The 19,514-nt window shown below is 42.5% G+C and overlaps 1 protein-coding gene across 1 annotated transcript in view; it reads left to right on the top strand.

The window, feature by feature from the left end:
* Prpf6 (pre-mRNA processing factor 6) overlaps positions 1-19,514 on the top strand; it is a 51,874-nt gene that overhangs the window by 3,978 nt on the left and 28,382 nt on the right. Inside the window, exons 4-11 of the mRNA XM_003462783.5 lie at positions 59-137; positions 557-733; positions 831-986; positions 5,672-5,766; positions 6,600-6,756; positions 7,455-7,617; positions 13,410-13,528; positions 14,795-15,013. Coding sequence (XP_003462831.1) covers positions 59-137; positions 557-733; positions 831-986; positions 5,672-5,766; positions 6,600-6,756; positions 7,455-7,617; positions 13,410-13,528; positions 14,795-15,013 — 1,165 coding nt within the window. The remainder of the gene's footprint in view (positions 1-58; positions 138-556; positions 734-830; positions 987-5,671; positions 5,767-6,599; positions 6,757-7,454; positions 7,618-13,409; positions 13,529-14,794; positions 15,014-19,514) is intronic.

The following is a 19,514-nucleotide window of genomic DNA, read 5'->3' as shown; positions in this document are numbered from 1 at the left end:
CTTCATTTTGAAATGAACATTCAGTATTTATAACACAGGCACATGTTTTATTTCCTAGAGAACAAAGGGAGAAAGAAGAGATTGAGAAATACCGAATGGAACGCCCCAAAATCCAGCAACAGTTCTCAGATCTCAAAGTGAGCAGATAGATGCTTCCTCCATAGCCCATAAAGCTGGAGACCTAGCCAAGAGTGTAATATGTTATACGAGGATTCTGCCTTTGAGCTGTGTTCCTAGTCCTGTTGTTTTGATTTGTTTATTTATTTTTATTTTATTTTTTGAGGTAAGATCTCACTGTGTTGCGGAGGTTGGTCAGGTGATCCCTCCACCTCAATCTTGTGAATGGCTAAGACTACAGGCTAGCCTTTGACAGAAAAATTTACATTTTGCTGATATAGAATACATCCCATAAAGTGATTTCTGTAAAGCAAAAGATGATCTCTGCACAGAGTCCTTTCAAAGGCCTGATGTTCTAGAAGGGGTGGATGGGTGAGCATAGCCTGCCTGAGTTTGAAGCCCTGCAGATAACTGACAGTTTGGGGCTGCATGTTTCCAGAGGAAGTTGGCGGAGGTAACAGAGGAAGAATGGCTGAGCATCCCAGAGGTTGGCGATGCTAGAAACAAACGTCAGCGGAATCCACGCTATGAGAAGCTGACTCCTGTTCCTGATAGTTTTTTTGCCAAACATTTGCAGACGGGAGAGAATCATACTTCTGTGGATCCCCGGCAAACTGTAAGCATCTGATAAGATGACTGGGACTCCTTGGTTTGGTTGGCCATGTCATTTCTGCAGCATGAAAACACTGAGCTGCATTTTATTGTTCTCCCAGCAATTTGGGGGTCTGAACACACCCTATCCAGGTGGGCTGAACACTCCATACCCAGGTGGAATGACACCGGGCCTGATGACACCTGGCACAGGGGAGCTGGACATGAGGAAGATTGGGCAAGCGAGGAATACCCTGATGGACATGAGGTTGAGCCAGGTGAGAGTTCTTCATGGAGCATTTTCCTACAGATGGTATTTAACACTTTTGTTGCCTGATTATAAAATTTAGTATATTTGTTTAAAAGAACAATAGGAGCCATGCGTGGTGGCATGTTCCTAGAATCCCAGCACTTGGGAGGCTGAGGCAGGAGAATTACTACAGCTTTGAGACCAGCCGAGGCTATTTAGTGAGTTTAAGGCTCAAGGCCAGCCTGGACTGCATATTGAGAACCTGTCTCAAATAAATAAGAAAACACCCAAAACAATATACTCCAAGCAGGCATGTGAAAAATTTCTCCTTAAGTGCTTTGTCTTGAAAAGATTCTTTGTCTTTGTGTGCAGGTGAGTACTTGTGCTCATGTAAAGGCCACACAGGCATAATATACCCAGTGCCATTGGCAAAGGGCCAGCTCTAAATGGCATGCCTGCCTTCTCAGGGCCAGAGGGTCTTCAGGGTGATAAGGGCATTCATGACAAACTGCATGTGCTCTATTACCATCTTTCACTCTTGGTATAAGAATCAGGTGTTTTCTTTTTTTTTTTTTTTTTTTTTTTTTTGGTACTGGGGATTGAACTCATGACCTCACCCTTGCCAAGCAGGCAGTTATGCCATTAAGGTAAACCTCCAGCCCCAAGTGTTTGGGAATTGGCACTTGGCTGTAGGGGTTGGGGGCTGGAGCCCAGAAAGATAGAGAAACCTTTTTGATTCTAACATACACATCTGAAACCATAAAGGATAATGCTTTTATATTTGTTTGTTGTGAAATTGGCTGCCTCCCAGAATGCTGGCATTACAGATGTGTACCACCCCACCTGGCGTGTTTTCCTACTGACGACCCACTGGTGGACAGGGTTGTGGAATGAGGTTCCCAGGACCCCCTAAACCAGTTTCATTTGACCTTTTGCTGTACTTTTTTTAAAAGGAAAAAAATTCCAAAACCAGATAATAAGAAGATAACAGTGGTTAGTACATTTTGTATTGTCACCTTTTTTTTTTGTACTGGGGATCGAACTCATGACCTTGTGCTTGTCAGGTGGGCACTTATGCTGCTCAGCTAAATCACTGGCTTGCTATCGTTAAAGTACAAGATATCAGCATTTTTTAAAAGATAACTAGTAGGGGGCTGGGGATTTAGCTCAGCACCTGCCTTGCAAGCAGGCAGTCGTGAGTTCGATCCCTGGTACCGATAAAAAAGAAAAAGATAACCAGCATTATTGTCAAACCATTGGTACAAACCTTTCTTTTCAGTGAACTAAGAGATATCAGTAATATAACTATTATACATATAGATATATATACATGCATACATATAAATTTTTTCTTTGCATTTGTTTTCTGCATTTTCCTATCACAGTTTCTCTTTCCTTTTGAAGCTTCTTCCCATTTTATGCTGTACTTTTAAAAACTTTATAACTAATATAGATTAATGCAAATTGCAATTTACAAACATGAAGATTACATGTTTATGTATGTCTACTGTGTACCTCATAAATCGAGAATAGTTTATTGTTTATGTACATCATGACTTCAATTTGTGGTGGACCTTTAGGATTGTCCGACTTTTTTTACTCTTACAAACCTGCTTTGATGAGCTGTCAGGGTTCTGTATATGCATATTTAAGGAAACCCTGTAGGGTTGTTTAAACTTGTTTGTCATCTTTGTCACCTGTTGTGTTTATTTCTCTTTCAGACTTATTTGTGGAATGTAGGGGTTATTCTTGTTTCTTTTCTCTAACAGCTTTTAAGATTCTATTCTTGTGTTGAATACCTAAGCATGGTGTGTATTTTGCTAATTTCTGTAGTTATCTGAGAGATTACTTCCGATTTCATGTTTCCCAGAGCCTCATTCAACTGGCTTGTTGTTTCCACTTCAGAAAGACCTGGTGGGTGCTCTTGGATTGTCCTCCTCATTGCCCCCTGGGTTTGCCTCTGGTGAACTGGATGCTGGGGTTGCATTTTGCTTAGGTATCTTCTCATTTTCTTTTCTTTCTTTTTTTAGTTTAATTCCTGGGGTGATGCTTGTAAGTTGCCTAGCGTGGGTTGCTTTATTGCTTGTATTTAGGACCCTTAAGTGATGATTGCTTCTCTGAGGTAGCTTCCAGGTATAGCTGGTTTTTGGGTTTTTTAAGTCTGTTGGAAGATCTTATCTCTTTAATTTGTTGGAAATGAGAAGTTGTTGCTTATTTGGTCTGGTCCCTGGTTCTTTGGCACTGTGCTACCATATTTTCTGTGATCCTTGGTCAATCTCAGTCATGAAATACCAGGACCAACAGCTGTTTTGAACAGTCATGCTAATCTTGACTATTGTGGTACCAATAGCATCAAACACAGCCTTTTAGAAAACCACAAACTGAGCTAAGCCTTAATGTGCAAGTTTTAATACTATGAACCAGATTTGTGATTATATAACACAATGTAAAACAAACCAGAAAATTATATGTTGTATGTAAGTCCTTAATGTGTCAATTTTGCCCTTGGGGGATATTTAAAATGGATTAAGAAGAAAATAGAGAAGTGGAAGAAGAGAGATTAGAAGTAAGGTTGAAGAACAAAGTGGGATCACACAGTTTGGGGAAACTGGTGCAGAAGACTGAAAGGAAAGAGATGGAAGAGGTAAGAGGAAGAACAGAGCAGAACCACACCCACAAAGAGGCTGGGAACCGTGTTCATACTCATATAAAAATAATGAGGAGAAAGAGAAGATAAAAGAAAAAAAGAGAAGGAAAAAAAAAAAAAGAAAAAGCAGTCTTCCAGGAGTCTTTCTGATTTTACTAGTAGGCAGCCTATGCAGACAGAGTCCCGAATGGTGCTGATGTGTCCCAGCAAGCCTCAGTTGCTTTATGGCGGGGTAGTGGATAATCTGAATAGACCTATGCTGATGGGAGACACATTGGGCTCACTGCTGCCGAACAGTTTTCATGTGTCTGAGCCCAGCTGGAATCTGCTAGATGGAGCTGGCAGCAGCTCTGAGTTCTGAGCTTAGCTGGCCTGTCTCCAAGATGGCTCCTAGCCAATCACTCTTTCCTGTGGGAGGATCAAGTCCTCTGCACTCACTGCCAGCCTGTGCAGTCCTCCACATCCATCGATCCCCTGCACTGGTGTGTCTTTGTACAGAGCCCTTCAGAGTCACCAGCCATCACCGTCACCATGACTGTGCATCCACAGGTTTGAACTGCTCCTCTTGTGCATTGAGTCCCATCTCTGCGAAGGTACTGCAGGCTATGGCCTTCTTCTTCCTTGAAGTTTTTCTCTTCACTCTCTGTGGGCTTCAGTTTGAACTTCAGATTCTTCCTGGGTCCAGTGGACCCATTTGCCTCCTTGTCTTCCTCAAGATGCTATATTCCAGCATCTGGATGGTGACTCTCAGTGTGGCTGCTTTCTCTGCTTACTGCTCTGCCATCTTGGTCTCTGACCTCAGGGTTAATTTCTTTTACTAAACCTTTATGGTGGTAATTGTTCATGTTAAAATAAATATAGCATAATTTACTTTTTCTTTATTTCCGTGCTAAGGGCTTGAACTCAGGGATGTGTGCTTGCTAGGCAAGTACTTACTACTGACCTCTACCAGCCCCAGGATAACCTCTTTTTCTTTTTTGCCAGTCAGATTTCATTGGTACATTTTAGGTATATATAATGATCACATTCATCATAAAGAAATTACACCTGTATATGATACAACTTTTTTTTCCGCATTTCCTTACCCTCCCTGCAACCTTTCTTCTTCCTCTTCCTCTTCCTTCTTCTTTCTTTCTTTGAGGTGGAGTCTTAATATGTTGTCCAGGCTGGTCTCAAAGTTCTGAACTCAAGCTAAGACTGTAGGTACAGGCCACCACTTCAGTCATTTTTCACCTTTTTTTTGAAGGCAGACAGTACTAGATGAGGAACCTAGGGCCTTTCCCATATGAGGCACACAGATTACCACTGACCTATGTCTCCAAGTTTTATTTTATTTTTTTTAGGGTCTCACTCTAATTCAGGCTGGCCATGCCCCAGGCTAGCCTCATACTCACAGCATTCCTCCTGCCTCAGCCTTTCAAGTGCTAGGTTTACAGGAGTGCGCCATTTCATCTGGCTTATCTCCAGCCTTTTAAAATTCTTTTTAGACAACATCTTGGTATGTAGTTCAGGCTGGCCTTGAATTTACTATGTAGCCCAGGCTGGCCTTGAACTCACAGCAATCCTCCTGTCTGCGTCTCCCAAGTGTTGGGATTATAGGCATGTGCTACACCTGGATAAAATATTTTTTTTGAGACCAGGTCTTGCCAAGTTGTCTATGAACAACACATGTACCTACCTAAGCCTCCAAAGTGCTGGGATTGTAGACATGTACAACCACATGCAACAAATTTTATTTTTTAATGTAAACCTTTTCCATATTGAAGAAATTTGTTTTTCATCACCACAAACTTATCTGCGTTAAAGTTGTTTTCCTTTTTTAAAGTTTTTTTTTTTTTTTACTTTTTGTTTTGAGACAATTGCAAAGTTATTCAGGCTGGGCTTGAACTTGTGATCCTCCTGCGTCAGCCTCCTAGAACACTGACATTACCAGCACACCTAGCTTGTTTTCCTGCCTTTCTTCTGACTACCCACTGGTGGACAGGGTTGTGGAAAGGGGTTCCAGGGATCCTGTGAATGCTTTGTTTTGAACATCTAACTGATTCTTAGCCTGGCCTGTCTCACAGGTGTCTGACTCGGTGAGTGGACAGACTGTTGTGGACCCCAAAGGCTATCTGACAGATTTAAACTCTATGATCCCGACCCATGGAGGGGACATCAAGTGAGTGCTTTTCAGAATTGATAGGTCAGGGTGGGAATTCTAGTTTCCTAGAGTGTTTTGGATTTTATTTGGAAAATACAGATTCAAAATATGACGTAGCTAGGTGTGATAGCACATGCCTGTAATTCTACCACTTGGAAGGCTGAGCCAAGCAGGTCACCATGAGTTTGAAGCGAGCCTGGGCAACATTGTTCAAGACCCACCTGAGCTACATAGTGAGACTCTGTCTTTAAAAAAAAAAAAAAGTGCAATTTTTGCTAATAAAGTTTAAAATTTTTATTCAAAAAAAAAAAAATCACTTGATTAGGAGTTCAAGACCAGCCTGGGCATTAGTAAGATTATGTCTTAAAGTAAAAAAGTAGATATTCTGAGAACAGTAGCATTCTGGTTGCTCCCTCTCTTTGTCTCTTTCTTGAGACAGAGTCTTATTATATAGTCCAGGCTGGCCTGGAACTGCTGTGTTGCAGTGTCTGGCCTCCATTTCATGATCCACCTGCCTCAGTCTCCTGAGTGCTGGATGTGTACCAGCATACCTATATTTGGTTTTCTATTTAAAATGTATCTGTATCCATTTATTATGAGTGTTAAATGTTTTACAAATAATATTCAAAGTCTGTGGCTATACTGAGCTAGAAAGCAGCTACTAAATGTTAGGGGCCTTTTGTGTTCAGATTTTGTTTCCTGGTTTTCTAAACAGTCTTGGGATAGTGCTGACTAGGTTCTGAGTTGTCTGTATCCCTGCTAGTTGAATCTGCAGTTTGTGTATTGCGTCTGGGTCATGGGTGCACCCCTGCTAGTGTGGCGTGATGCTGTGTGCATTCTCACTCATACAGTGATATCAAGAAGGCACGACTGCTCCTCAAGTCTGTTCGGGAGACAAATCCTCATCATCCACCAGCCTGGATTGCTTCTGCGCGCCTGGAGGAAGTCACTGGGAAGCTGCAAGTAGCTCGGAACCTTATTATGAAGGGGACAGAGATGTGCCCCAAGGTGAAGCTCATTGTAGGGTTTTTGCTGCCCTTGAGGATCCCTTGTTTATCTGTACCAGCCAGGGTATTTGTGTTTGGCTTTGACTTTGTTTGACTTTGTAACTACAGATGGTAGGACCTGCTAGGAGAAACTGTAAACAGTAGGAAAGTTTTCTGCTTGATTTCACATGGAACAATGGTTGAGCCACCACTGTTGTAATAGCAGGGTAACTTGCCAGAAAACTAAATTGGGTAGTCCTTCACCCCTTGTGGTTAAGAAACCACAAGGTTAGTGCCTCTTAGAAAAATATTCTAGTTCATTTGGAGATGAAATGATTAGGTAATCATAAAAAGTAGTATGAAATCTTCTGTGTGCCTGTGTAATTCAGTTTGCAAACTGGGCACTGATAATTGAAAGAAGCCCTATGGGGATTACCTTGGAATGTTAGGCACAAATTGGAACTTTGCAGCAAATGTATGGTTTTTGCGTTGCTAGTGACTTAGCCTACAGGCCAAATTGTATTCTCTCCAAGATACAGTCTATTCTTCATTGAGACATGCAGCGGCCATGTTTCTGAGCCTTAGCATTATAGTGAAGTCCTTAGCATTATAGTGTCTGTGGCCAAGATGATTGGTCTAGCATCTGGGGCTCAGGTACCTGCTGCTCGTTTGCTGTTACCAGTTTGTACATGGCCTTACTACTCTTTTCCGTTGCCCCAGAGTGAAGATGTCTGGCTAGAAGCAGCCAGGTTGCAGCCTGGAGACACAGCTAAGGCTGTTGTGGCCCAGGCTGTCCGTCATCTCCCACAGTCTGTTAGGATTTACATCAGAGCAGCAGAGTTAGAAACAGACATTCGAGCAAAGAAGCGGGTTCTTCGAAAAGGTGAGCCTCCTGAATGAAAGACAAACCTCCTTTAGAGGTGCCATCAGCAAACAGGCACATCTGTGCCCTGTTTCCTGTGGAGTTGTGCATTCCTGATTCTGGGACTGTGCTCTTAGAAAGCAGCTTCGAAAGAAAATAAGAAAGAAAGAAAGGGAAGGAAGGAAGGAAGGAAGAAGGAAAGGGAAGGAAGGGAAGAAAGAAAGGGAAGGAAGGAAGGAAGGAAACAAGGAAACAAGGAAACAAACAGCTGCCAGATGTGGTGGTACATGCCTGTAATACTAGCGCTCAGGAAGCTAACTAAGGACAAGGATTGCTGGGAGTTCAGGGCCAGCCTCCAAGTGCTGTGATTACTACAGGTGTGAACCACCACCACTGGCTCATTCTCTGTTTCTTTACTGGGGATTGAACCCAGGACTTTGTACTTTAGTGATTCACCACTGAGGTACCTCCTTTGAAGTTTGTTTTTTATTGTTGTTTTGCTGGTTTTAGGGAGTCAGCCTAGGGTCTGCACTAAGCCACATGTTTAGCCCTTTGGTGTTCTTTATTTTTGTTTTTTTGGTATTGGGGATCATTCATAACCTTGTGCTTGCTAAGCAGGTACTGTGCTGTTGTACTGCATCCCCAGCCCTGTATTTATTTTGAAACAGGGTCTTACTAGGCTGGCTCAAACTTGTGATCCTCTTCCCTCAGCCTTCCAAAGTTCTGGTATTACAGATTTGTGTTACCATGCTTGGCAATTGTCTGTTTTTAACACTGATTTCTAAGTGTATAGGGAAGTACAAATGACAGCCTAGCCTCACCCCCAGTGGTCTTTACAAAGCAAATTCCACAATATTTTAACATGTTCCTTTAAAAAGAGTAGAGGCATTTTAAAGATACTCAAAATACCATGCCACATCTAAAGTAATTACACTGTAACACTCATGTTAATATCGGATGTGGTGGTGCACTTGTGTAATTCTAGCACTCAGGAGGCAGAGGCAGGTGAATTATTGCAAGTTTAAGACCATCCTGGGCTAAAAAATGAGCCCATGGCCAGCCTGAACCACATGGGGACAAAAAGACAAAAAAAATTACAAATGTTGAGAGTTCAGACTTTTCCAGTTGTCATGTCAGCATACTTTAGACCCTTGTGAGAGTAAGGACATGGGCAAGTCTGAGTGTTGCCATTTGTTTTTTCCTGTCATTATTTTCTTCTTTCTTTTTTGAAAATAGTAATGAAGTTTTATTAAAAGTGGGATTAGAAACAGGCTCTGCAGAATGAGTTTGGACCTTGCCAGGCAGGTGCTTGTAACACTGAGCTATCTCCCTGGCCCATCTCCTTTTCTTTTTCTTTCCCCCTTTCTCTTCCCCTTTCCCATTCTCTTTTTCTTACTTGACATAAGGTGTCATTGTGTAGCTCGGGCTGCCCTCAAACTCTCAGTGATCCTCTTGCCTCAGCCCCGCGAGTGTTGGGATTGTAGACTTGTGCATTGCCATTTGATTGATCTGTATTTTCTTGGTTCTTTGAAGGAGTTGGGTTGTTTCTTCTGTACATTCCACCAGCTGCAGTCATGAGAGTTTTTAAATGTGTTTTTGTTAACTGGAACATAGCCCTGGAGGCTCTGTCAGAGTGCAGCCATGGAGTGGGTCAGGAGGCACAGAGCCCTCCTCCCTGCCTGGCTGTGAGTGAGTGAGTGTTGGGGGAGGCCTTGGTGGAGTCCCGCAGACTTGCGTGGTGTGACAACCTGTGCCATGTGCTTTGTGTCCCTTGGCACAGTGGTGCTTTTGCAGTTCTCTTACTCTTTTTCCTTCAGTTGCTAGAATTCTTTTTTTTTTGGCAGGGGCTGGGGGAAGACCGGGAATCGAACTTATGACTGCACGCTTGCTATGAAAGTGCTTATGCCGCTGAGCTAAATCCCCAGCCCCCATTCCCAGTTTATTTAAGATTGGTCTCACTCTGTAGTTCAGGCTGGTGTTGAACTCAGCATTCCTTCTGTCTCAGCTTTGCATGAGTGTTGGGATTATAGGTGTGTGCCTCCATACCTGGTTCCTGTTTATTTAAAATTTAAAATCTAGTGAGACATGGCAGTTTAGTGACTTCGTGAAACCCTGTGTTAAACATACTTTGTCTTTGTTTTGTTGTTTGGTTTTTGGTTTGACAGGGCCTGTATATCTAACTTAGGCTGTCCTTGAATCCTCTGTGTAGTCCAGGCTGTTCTCTAACTCATGCAATCCTCCTGCCTCAGCCTCCTGAGTGCTGGAATTATACGTCTATAGCACTACACCCAGCTCAAACATAAATTTTAAAAAGGTAGGGACTATATCAGGGAGGATACACAGTCCCAGGGCTCCATCCCAGTACCACACACACACATACACGAATTTAATGTCTTTTTTTAAAAAACAGGGCCTCATTCTGTAGCCTAGGCTGGCCTTAAATTTGAGATGATCCTCCTGCCTCAGCCTCCCAAGTGCTGGAATCCCAGGTGTGCCCCACCATGCCCAGCTAATACCTTTTTGTTGTGGTGATGTGCTAGGGATGGAGCCTTGTGCATTCTGGGCAAGGGTTCTACTATAAGCTCCATCCACAGCCCTTTTACTTGATTTTCAGCCAGAGGCTTGCTACATTGCTCAGGCTAAGCTTGACTGTGTCGTATTCCTTGCTTCAGCAGCTTAACTAGCTGGGATTACAGGTGTGCAGCATTAATCTTTATTATTATTTTCTTTTTGATGCTAGAGATCGAATTCACAACCTTGCACTTGTCAGGCTGGCACTTACGCTGCTGGCCCCTAGCCCTTTTTTTTTGTTTGTTTGTTTTATGTGTAGTTCAGACTGGCTTTGAATTCACTATGTAGCCTAGGCTGCCCTGGAATTTATCACCAATTGTCCTGCCTTAGGTGGGATTATAAGTGTGTGCCGCCATGCCCAACTACTTTATTATTTTTTTTATTTTATTATTTTTTATTTTATTTTGTGTGTGTGTGTCTGTGATGCTGGGGCTCAAATCCAAGGCCTTGTGTGCACAAGGCAGGAACTCTACCATTGAGCTATATCCCCAGTCCCATTTATTTATTTATTTATTTAGGTACCAGAGATCAAACTCATGACTTCATTACTATTTTTTTAAAATACTATTTAAAAAAATAGTAATGAAGTTTTATTAAAAGTGGGATTAGAAACAGGCTCTGCAGAAGGAGTTTGGACCAAGTACCCTGTGGTATGAGGGCAACCACCATGCAAGAGAAAACACTTCTTTTTTTTTTTTGTACCAGGAATTGAACTCAGGCCCTTGCCAAGCTGGGTGCTTATACCACTAAGCTAAATCCCCGTATGCCCTCCTAGCCCCATTTTTTCAAACAAATTTTTTTTTTAAATTTTAAAGAGGATAAAGCAGAATAAAGCCAATCAAAACAAACCAGTGCAAGAGATAAAGGACTTCCAGCACATTATGAAATCAACAATAGTTACCATATGCCTTTTGATGTCTTCACTAGAGCTGTAGATAACTTTGGACGTAGTAAAAATCAAACAGAACAGAATAGAATAGAAAATAAAAATTAAATAATGCATTAAAGGATATCAAAACAAGCCAATAGTAAATCCAAAATTGCTACCATAATATATCTTGCTATCTTTGAAATAGCTGCTCCTGCTATTGGATTTAACATAAAACAAAAGAGACTAAAATCCAACCCAACAAAACAATGGAAATGATATAGGACTTCAAAATAAGACCATGGGGGAATCAACAGTGCTTAAAAAACTCTCAAAAGGAGATCCCTTGGGGCTGGGGATTTAGCTCAGTGGCATAAGCACTTGCCTTGCAAGTGTGTGGTCATGAGTTCTATCCCTGGTACCGATAAAAAAAGACGCACACACACACACAAAAAGTTAAAAGGAGATCCCTTCCTAGATGCCACACTGCATACCGCTATCCTCTGAGCCCATGATCAGACCACTGGGCCTAGACCTGCAATGTTAGTGAAACACCAAAGCACCACAGGATCTGATTGCATTTTACCTGGATAGCTATCATCACAGCCTGTGTTTCTCCAGATAAGCTGGTCGCTTATGGTAGTGGTGGTGGTAGGGGGATTGGTACTTCTTGGTTGCCAGCCCATGTTCCAGAAGGGGTTGGGGTCTGGCTGTTCCTAGTCTAGCAGTGGTCTACATGTGGCGCTGGTTCCCAGTCCCAGCCTCATTTTTAAAGTGTCATGGTCTTGCTGTGTTGTTTACATTGGTCCCAAAATCCTAGGTTTCAGTGATCCTTCTCCCCACCCCCCTGAGTATTTGGGGCTGGTGGTGTGTACAGCCATGGCCAGCTAATGATCTTTTAAAAATATTGTCATGGGGCTGGGGATTTAGCTCAGCAGGATAAGCACTTGCCTTGCAAGCAGGCAGTCGTGAGTTAGATTCCCGGTACCGATAAAAAGAAAAAAGTGTAAAAAAAAAAATATTGTCATGAACGCCTGACCCTTCTTATGTTCATGGGTTTGAATATGTTGCCATTTTTACGGTTATCCTTCCCTGTCCCCACTCATGATTTTACTTTTCTAGCCTTTAGTTACCTGCAGTCAGCAGTGGCTTGGAAATATTAAACAGAAAATTTTGGAAATAAATAATTGATAAGTTTTATGTTACCCACTGCTCTGAGCAGCAAGATGAGCTCTCAGTGCCATCTGGCCTACATCATGAATTGTCTCTTTGGCTGCCCGCACTGTGTATGTGGCCTACCAGTTGTTTCCTTAGTGAGCATCTAGGTCATGAGATGGACTACTGGATTGCAGTGCTTCAGCAGGGCTTCAAATTCCACCCCCATGAGGCAAGTTCCTTGTGTTCGTAGTGACCCTTAGGTTCTCCTGTCACTATCCTGTGGGACTCCCTTCTAGTTTGCTCTTGAGGTTTTTCCCATGTTTTGGAATTACATGAGCTTTTTATTTTAAGGGACATAATTATGAAGGCTTTCTGACATGGTCGTTTTTTCTTTTGAAAAACATTTTTAGTAAATTGCATAGATCTTGATGTCTTCATGAGTACACCTGTATCCTATCAAGATGTTCAACATCAGCTAAGTGTGTGGTTCATGCCTGAAATCTCTGCCTTCTGGGAGACTGAGGCAGGAAGATTGTAAATTCAAGCCCAATCTGAAGAATTTAGCAGATTAGTAACTTAGTCTCAAAAAAAAGGGGAATGTAGCTTGGTGTGAAGGCCCAGGGTTAAATGCTCAGTATCACACTTTTATTTGTTTGTTTATTTTATTTATTTATTTATTTATTTTTTGAGGCAGAGTCTCACTGTATAGTGTAGGCTGGCCTTGAACTCACTGTATAGTCCAGGCTAGCTTCCAATTTGTGGCAATCCTCCTGCCTCAGCCTCCCAAATACTGGGATTGTAGTATCACTTTAAAAAAAAAAAAAAAGGCAGCATATCACTATCTCCACTGCTGGTGGTCCCTGTGTACTGCCTCCTGCCAGGAAGTCAATGTTCCAACTTAACAAAGATTAGTTTTGCTGATTCTCAAACTTTTCATCAATCAAAAATCATTGGTATTGATTTTTTGCCTAGTTCTTTATGTGCAACGTGTTACTGGTTCACTCATGTTGCCAGTGCCCGTTGTCCAATGATATGACTCCAATGACCTTTGTTTCCTTGCTTTCTGGTTTAGCAAAGTGCATGTATTTGTTGTGTGTGTGTGAGCTGGAAGGGCAGGTCTGCAGCCTTTAATTGTTCCCAGTGGGAAACCATCAACCTGCTGACATGCTTTTATTTCCCTTTGCTGTGACCTGGTTTCTTTGCTTGACTTCTTCAGCCCTCGAGCATGTTCCAAACTCTGTTCGCTTGTGGAAAGCTGCCGTGGAGCTGGAGGAGCCTGAAGATGCTAGAATCATGCTTAGCCGAGCTGTGGAGTGCTGCCCCACTAGCGTAGAGGTGAGTCTTTAGTCTGTCTAGTTCAGGTTTGCCACCTCACCAAGGAAGGCCTAAGCCACATATGGCCAGTGCTGGGGGCGGTGCACGTTAGGTGAGTGCCTGTCGGGCTGCAGTTTGGGGCAATAGAGGTGGTCTGTGGCCCAGGATGCTGCTGTGCGGCAGTTGCCAGGTGAAGTGGTAGCTGCCCTCAGTCAGCATGCAGTGCAGTGGGGAGGCCTGGAGGACTGACCTTTGCTTGTCTCTGATGACAACAGAAAACTACATCACACAGGTTGAGGACTGTCCCTTCTAACTTAGTTACTGTTATTCTTATTACTAAGTTTATGGTACCATTTAGATATACATAACAATCACATTCATTATGGGGAATTCATACCTGTTCATGATATATTTTGATTCTTCTTTTTCCATTTCCCTCTTCTCCCTTCAGCCCCTCTTTCCCCTCATTATTTACAAAACTTTGTTTCCGTTTTATCCTTTTTTTCTTCATTTTTTTCTTTTCCCTTTCTTCTTCCTTCCTTCCCTAATTCTTCTTTCATTTTGAACAATACCTTCCCATGCACATTTTTGGGGAGGAATGTTACAGAATCAGTGGTGCTAGGGTATAAGAAATCCAGGAGGCAGAGTACCTGTTTGTCTTTGAGCCATCCTTATCTTCTTTCCCAACATCTGGTGTCACGTCTAGTAAACTGTGCATGTTTTAGACTAGGGTTTGGAGCCTGTGATCCAGAGTCCCACTAACCTTTCCTACACCAGAGTTCCATCATGAAGTTAAAATCATAGCTGGACAGTTGATTGGGTCAGAAATGCTGCTACTTAAATGATCCTTGAGAGTCTTTAGAAGCACTTTGTGGAGGTGTTGTGGGTTTGTTGAAATCCAGTGCTGGGTGTGTTGGTATACTCTGTGATCCCAGCATTCTGAGAGGCTGAGGCAGGAACGTCTCAGGTTTGAGGCCAGCCTGGGAAACTTATCAATACGTGCTTTTTATTTATTTTTTTTTTTTTGTGGTATGGGGGATCAAACTCACGACCTCATGCTGGCCAGGCAGGTGCTTATGCCACTGAGCTAAATCTTCAGCCCCAGAGAACTTATCAATACCTGATGTCAAGTAAAATTTTAAGTATGGGGGCTGCTGGGGACATAACTCATTGTAGAGGTTCTGTCAGCTGGTAAACGGACAGACTTACCACCTGACCTGAAAAATGGCACATAGTGCTACCGGCTTTTAAAACATTGTCCTCCCTTTTCTTTTGTTGTTTTTGTAGCTCTGGCTGGCTCTGGCGAGGCTGGAGACTTACGAAAATGCCCGCAAGGTCTTAAATAAAGCACGTGAAAACATTCCTACAGACCGGCACATCTGGATCACGGCTGCTAAGCTTGAGGAAGCCAACGGGAACACTCAGATGGTGGAGAAGATCATTGACCGAGCCATCACCTCCCTGCGGGCCAACGGTGTGGAGATCAACCGTGAGCAGTGGATCCAGGTGGGCTGCGTTTAGGCATCCTCCCGTGGTATGTGGACAGTGTTGGAGAGTTCCCATGCAGGTGGGAAACACAGTCTCAGTGTGACTTTGTTCCATTTGCCATCATGCTTGATGGATTCAAGACCTTGAACAGTCTTGGGATGAATACTTCTGAGGCATCTGCAGGGTACAGACACCTGTGTTTAGTGTCCTTTGCTAGCAGAGATAATATGGCCTCAAGGATACTGACAGTCTTTGGCTTTCTTTTACCTTTTGTTTGTAGACATAAGTCTAAGTCCCTAAAGGTCATCTGACCTACCTCTAGGATTCAGGTCTCTCCCTGAATTGCTCCCACCAAGCGAGCCCTCTCCTGTATAGCTCTGCCACATGGGAGGTGCTTCGTAATGGAACCTGTGGAAACTCTTCTAAACTGCATCCTGTTGAGAGGGTCCCTATGCTTTACTTCTTGCCTCTGTGCTGGCAGACACCCACACTTCCCTGTAGCCTCCTTTGTTTGGTGCTCTGCTGCCACCTGAACACCCACAGCTGACTGCACCTGGAGCCTCTGGTGTTCCCGATGCTTGAGTGGGTTGTTCCTTTCCTCTGTGAGTCTTCTTGAGGAGGTTGTGTGGGTTCTCGTACTGCTTCATATCCCTGGGTCTCTTCCACTGTCTTGCTCAACATCTCACTTGGATGTTGCTCGGCCATGTAGCTCTTTTTCTGTATTTGGTGATTCTAGCTTTGCTTTTTAAAAATCTCAGGCTTAAGAGATATGTATCTCTGAAACTTAACTACCTAGGTCTAGCCCTTCCATGTCTTTGATCTTTCTAGTTGTGTTGTTGTCATTTCTTTGTCCATTTTTTCTGTCTCTCCTCTCTCTCTCTCTCTATCTGCCTTTCTCTTTCTGTCTGTCTCTTTTTCTCTTTCTTTGCCTGCCTGCCTGCCTGCCTGCCTGCCTGCCTGCCTGCCTGCCTTCCTTCCTTCCTTCCTTCCTTCCTTCCTTCCTTCCTTCCTTCTTTCCTTCCTTCCTTCCTCCCTTCCTTCAGGGTCTCACTGTGTAGTCCAGGCTGGTCTTGAACTTGCAGTGATCTTCCTACCTCAGCCACCCAAGTGTGAGAATTACAGGCTGCCACCGTGCCTGGCCATTGTTGTTGTCATTTCTGATGCTCTCTGTTTCTTTCTGTGCTCCAGGTTTCCCAGCTATTGTCATTTTCTTTCTGCCTGAAGATATATGTCTCTGTGTCTGTTTGTCTCTGTAGTACTGGGTTAGAGCCCAGAGCTTTGAGCATGTTGGACAAGGACTCCACTCAGTATTCTACCACTGAGCTGTATCTCTTTTTATTTTGTTTTGAAATTTTGAGACAGGGTCTTGAATTTGAGATCTTCCTGCATCAGCCTCCCAAGTAGTTAGGATTACAGGCATTGCCACTACACCTGATTTTTAGTATTTCTTACAGTGCAGGTCTATCAATCCAAATTCTTTCTGCTTTGTGTGTCTAGAGAAAATGTTTTTTTTAACCTTTTGTTGTTGTTGTTACTGGGGATTGAACCCAGGGCCACGACATTAAGCTTCTTTTCTAGCACTCTCCAATTTTTTGTTTTTAGGCAGGGTCTCAATAAATTGTGCAGGCAGTACTTGAACTTGTGATCCTCATACCTTGGCCTCTCAAAGTGCTGGCATTCTAGGCATATGCTTGCTGTACTCAATTACCTTTGCTTTTGAAAGTTATTTTCAAAAGTCTAGGTAGGAGTCTAGGGCGGCACTTTTTTCCATAGCAATTCAAAGAACTTGCAATCCTTCTGCCTTGGTGTGTGCCACCATACCAGGCATATGTTAGTTCTCATATATGGTATGAGTCAGAGGTCATCCTTAGTTCTTGGCATGCATACATCGGTTGTCATTGCTTTTGCTAACTATTCTTGCTCTGTTGAATGATCTTGGTATTCTTGCCAAGAATCAGTTGATCATAAATGTGAGGGTTGATCTCTGGACTCTTGACCCTGTTCCATTTGTCTCTGTATCTGTTTTAAAGTAGCTGCAGACTGCTGTAACTGGGAGTCCTGCTTTGTTCTTTCAAGATTCTTTTGACTGAGCTGAGGATATAGTTCAGTGGCAGAGTGCCTGGCAAGTGCAAGGTTGTGAGTTCAGTCCCCGGTACCAAAAAAAAAAAAAAAAAAAAGGATTATTTTGACTATATTCATTTCATTGTATTTCCATATGAATTTTAGGATCAGCTTGTCAATTCTGCAGAAAAAGCCAACTGGAATTTTGATAGTACATCAAATTTATAGAGTTTGAGGAATAGTGTCATCTTTTATAAAGGCCTTGGGATCAGAGAGACAAAAAGAAATATTTGTAACTATTTTCTTTTTTTGTTTTTTTTCAGCATTGAGGATTGATCCTGGACTCTTGCACATGCTAGGCAAGCACTCTATCACATTTATTTGTTGATTTTTTTTTTTTTTTTTTGTACCAGGAATTGATCTCAGGACCTTGCACTTGCCAGGCAGGTACTGCACCACTGAGCTAAATCCCTGGCCCTGTGTTGTTGACTTTTATGTACTGATCTTGCATTAAAAGGCTCTATCCTCCGCCTTTGTTTTTTGGGGGTGACACGAGGGCTTTTGCGTTGGACAACCCTTTAATCCTTTTTAAAAGTTGTTAAAAATTTATTTGTTTATTTGTGTTTGAGACAAGGTCTCACTGTGCACTTCAGGCTGGCCTTGAGCTCACTTTGTTGCTCAGGCTGGTTTCAAACTCTCAACGATCCTCCTATCTCAGCCTCTCAAGTGCCGGGATAGCACCTCTGGCTCAAAAAATTTTTTTTTCTTTTTTTTTATTTAAGGAGAAAAAGAAAAAAACAGAAAAGGGTACAAGTAATACAAAATTTAAAAAATAAACAGTAAGAAATCACTGGTTAATAGATTACATATTCTCATTTTAGAAATAGTTGTCCAAGTTACAAAATTGAAGCATATAAAGTGGACTTTCAGAGTGCAGTTTAGTTCAATGATCCAAAAAACCTCAGTAATATGGTTATCTATTTTATACACTTAAACATATATGCAGTTATAACCTTTAGTGCGCTTTCTTTTCTTGAGACTGGGTCTTGCTATGCAGTTCAGGCTAGCTTGGAGCTCACTTTGTAGCACAGGCTGGGTTTTTTTTTTCCCCCAGGCTGGTCTTAAAATTGCAACAATCCTCCTGCCTCAGCCTGCAAATGCTGGGACTACAGGTATGTGCCACCACGGTGGACTCCTAGCTCAAAATATTTTTAGGACAGGATCTCACTGAGTTGCTCAGGCTGGTCTCCAGCTTGTGATCCCCTTGCCTCAGAGTCCCACGAAACTCACTGAGGTTCCAGGTGTGAGCCACCATTCCTAGCTTCTGTTCATTTTTAAAATGCTTGTTCTTCCGTTTTTCTTTCAATTTGATTGTTTCTGTTCCCTTGTCTTCAAGTTCATGGGTCTTTTTTATCTGTAATGCCTAATCTACCATCTTTTCTCTCTCCCTCTTTCCCCCTCTGTCTTTTTTTTTTTTTGAGGCTTGATTGAGCTCGTGGCAATTCTCCTGCCTCATTCTCTCGTGTACTGAGATTACTAGTGTGAACCACCAAGTTTCGCTACCATTTATTTCATCTAACATAGTTTGGTTTGGGGGGAGTACTGCAATTAAACCCAGGACCTCACACTTGCCAGGCAAGTGCTGTACCACTGAGCTAAATCCCTGGCCCATAATGTAGTTTTTACTTTAGATCTTTTACTTTTCATTTCTAAAAATTTAATCATCATACTCTGGTTTTTCTTCAGTGTATAAATCTTTCTCCTAAAAGTTTAATTATAATCTTTTTCCTCCTATGTCTCTCTCTAACTTTGGAACATGGGAACTATGATTAGAATAATCATTTTAATGTTCTTTTCTGGCAATTTAGTAATTTGTGTTAGTTTTGATAGATTTTCCATTCTTGTTATAGATTGTTGTTTCTTGTTTATTTGCATGCCAGACTTTGTGAATTTTGTCATGTTAAGAGCTAGATGTTTTTGCTCTCAGATAGATATTCTAGATCTTCATGTTGGAATGCAACTGTATCGCTTGGAGACACTTTGGTCCTTTGGGACTTACTTCTGGGTTTTGCTTTTGCATGTTCTAAGGCAGGACACAGGCAGTGTTTAGCTTAGAGCTGATTCTCCTTCTGTTTATCTGATGAGAACAGGTACTGGTCTGGCCTCCATGTGTGCTCCAGGGATTGTTCCAGACAGTTCTTTCCAGTGGTTCTTTCTGGGCCAGCCATGGTCTGATCAAGCTCAAGGCTGGTTCTTGGGATTCTATCTCTATTGTACTCTGCACTCTCATATTTGGTTCTGTGTGGTCTGTCGTCTTTTATCCTCCTGGGCTCTCCACAGTCTCTGCTCTTGGAGACTCTTGATCCCTTGCTGAATTGCCCCTTACTTTGTGGGCTGGAAACACCCTATATGTGAGCAAGGCCACCATGTGGCTCCCTCTACCATTTCTCTGTGTGTC

Source organism: Cavia porcellus, unplaced genomic scaffold (assembly GCF_034190915.1).
Source record: "Cavia porcellus strain 051 isolate PalLab524CR breed Dunkin Hartley unplaced genomic scaffold, mCavPor4.1 scaffold_5, whole genome shotgun sequence".
In the NCBI taxonomy this organism is placed as follows: domain Eukaryota; kingdom Metazoa; phylum Chordata; class Mammalia; order Rodentia; family Caviidae; genus Cavia; species Cavia porcellus.
This window is presented reverse-complemented; position numbering and strand designations above follow the sequence as displayed.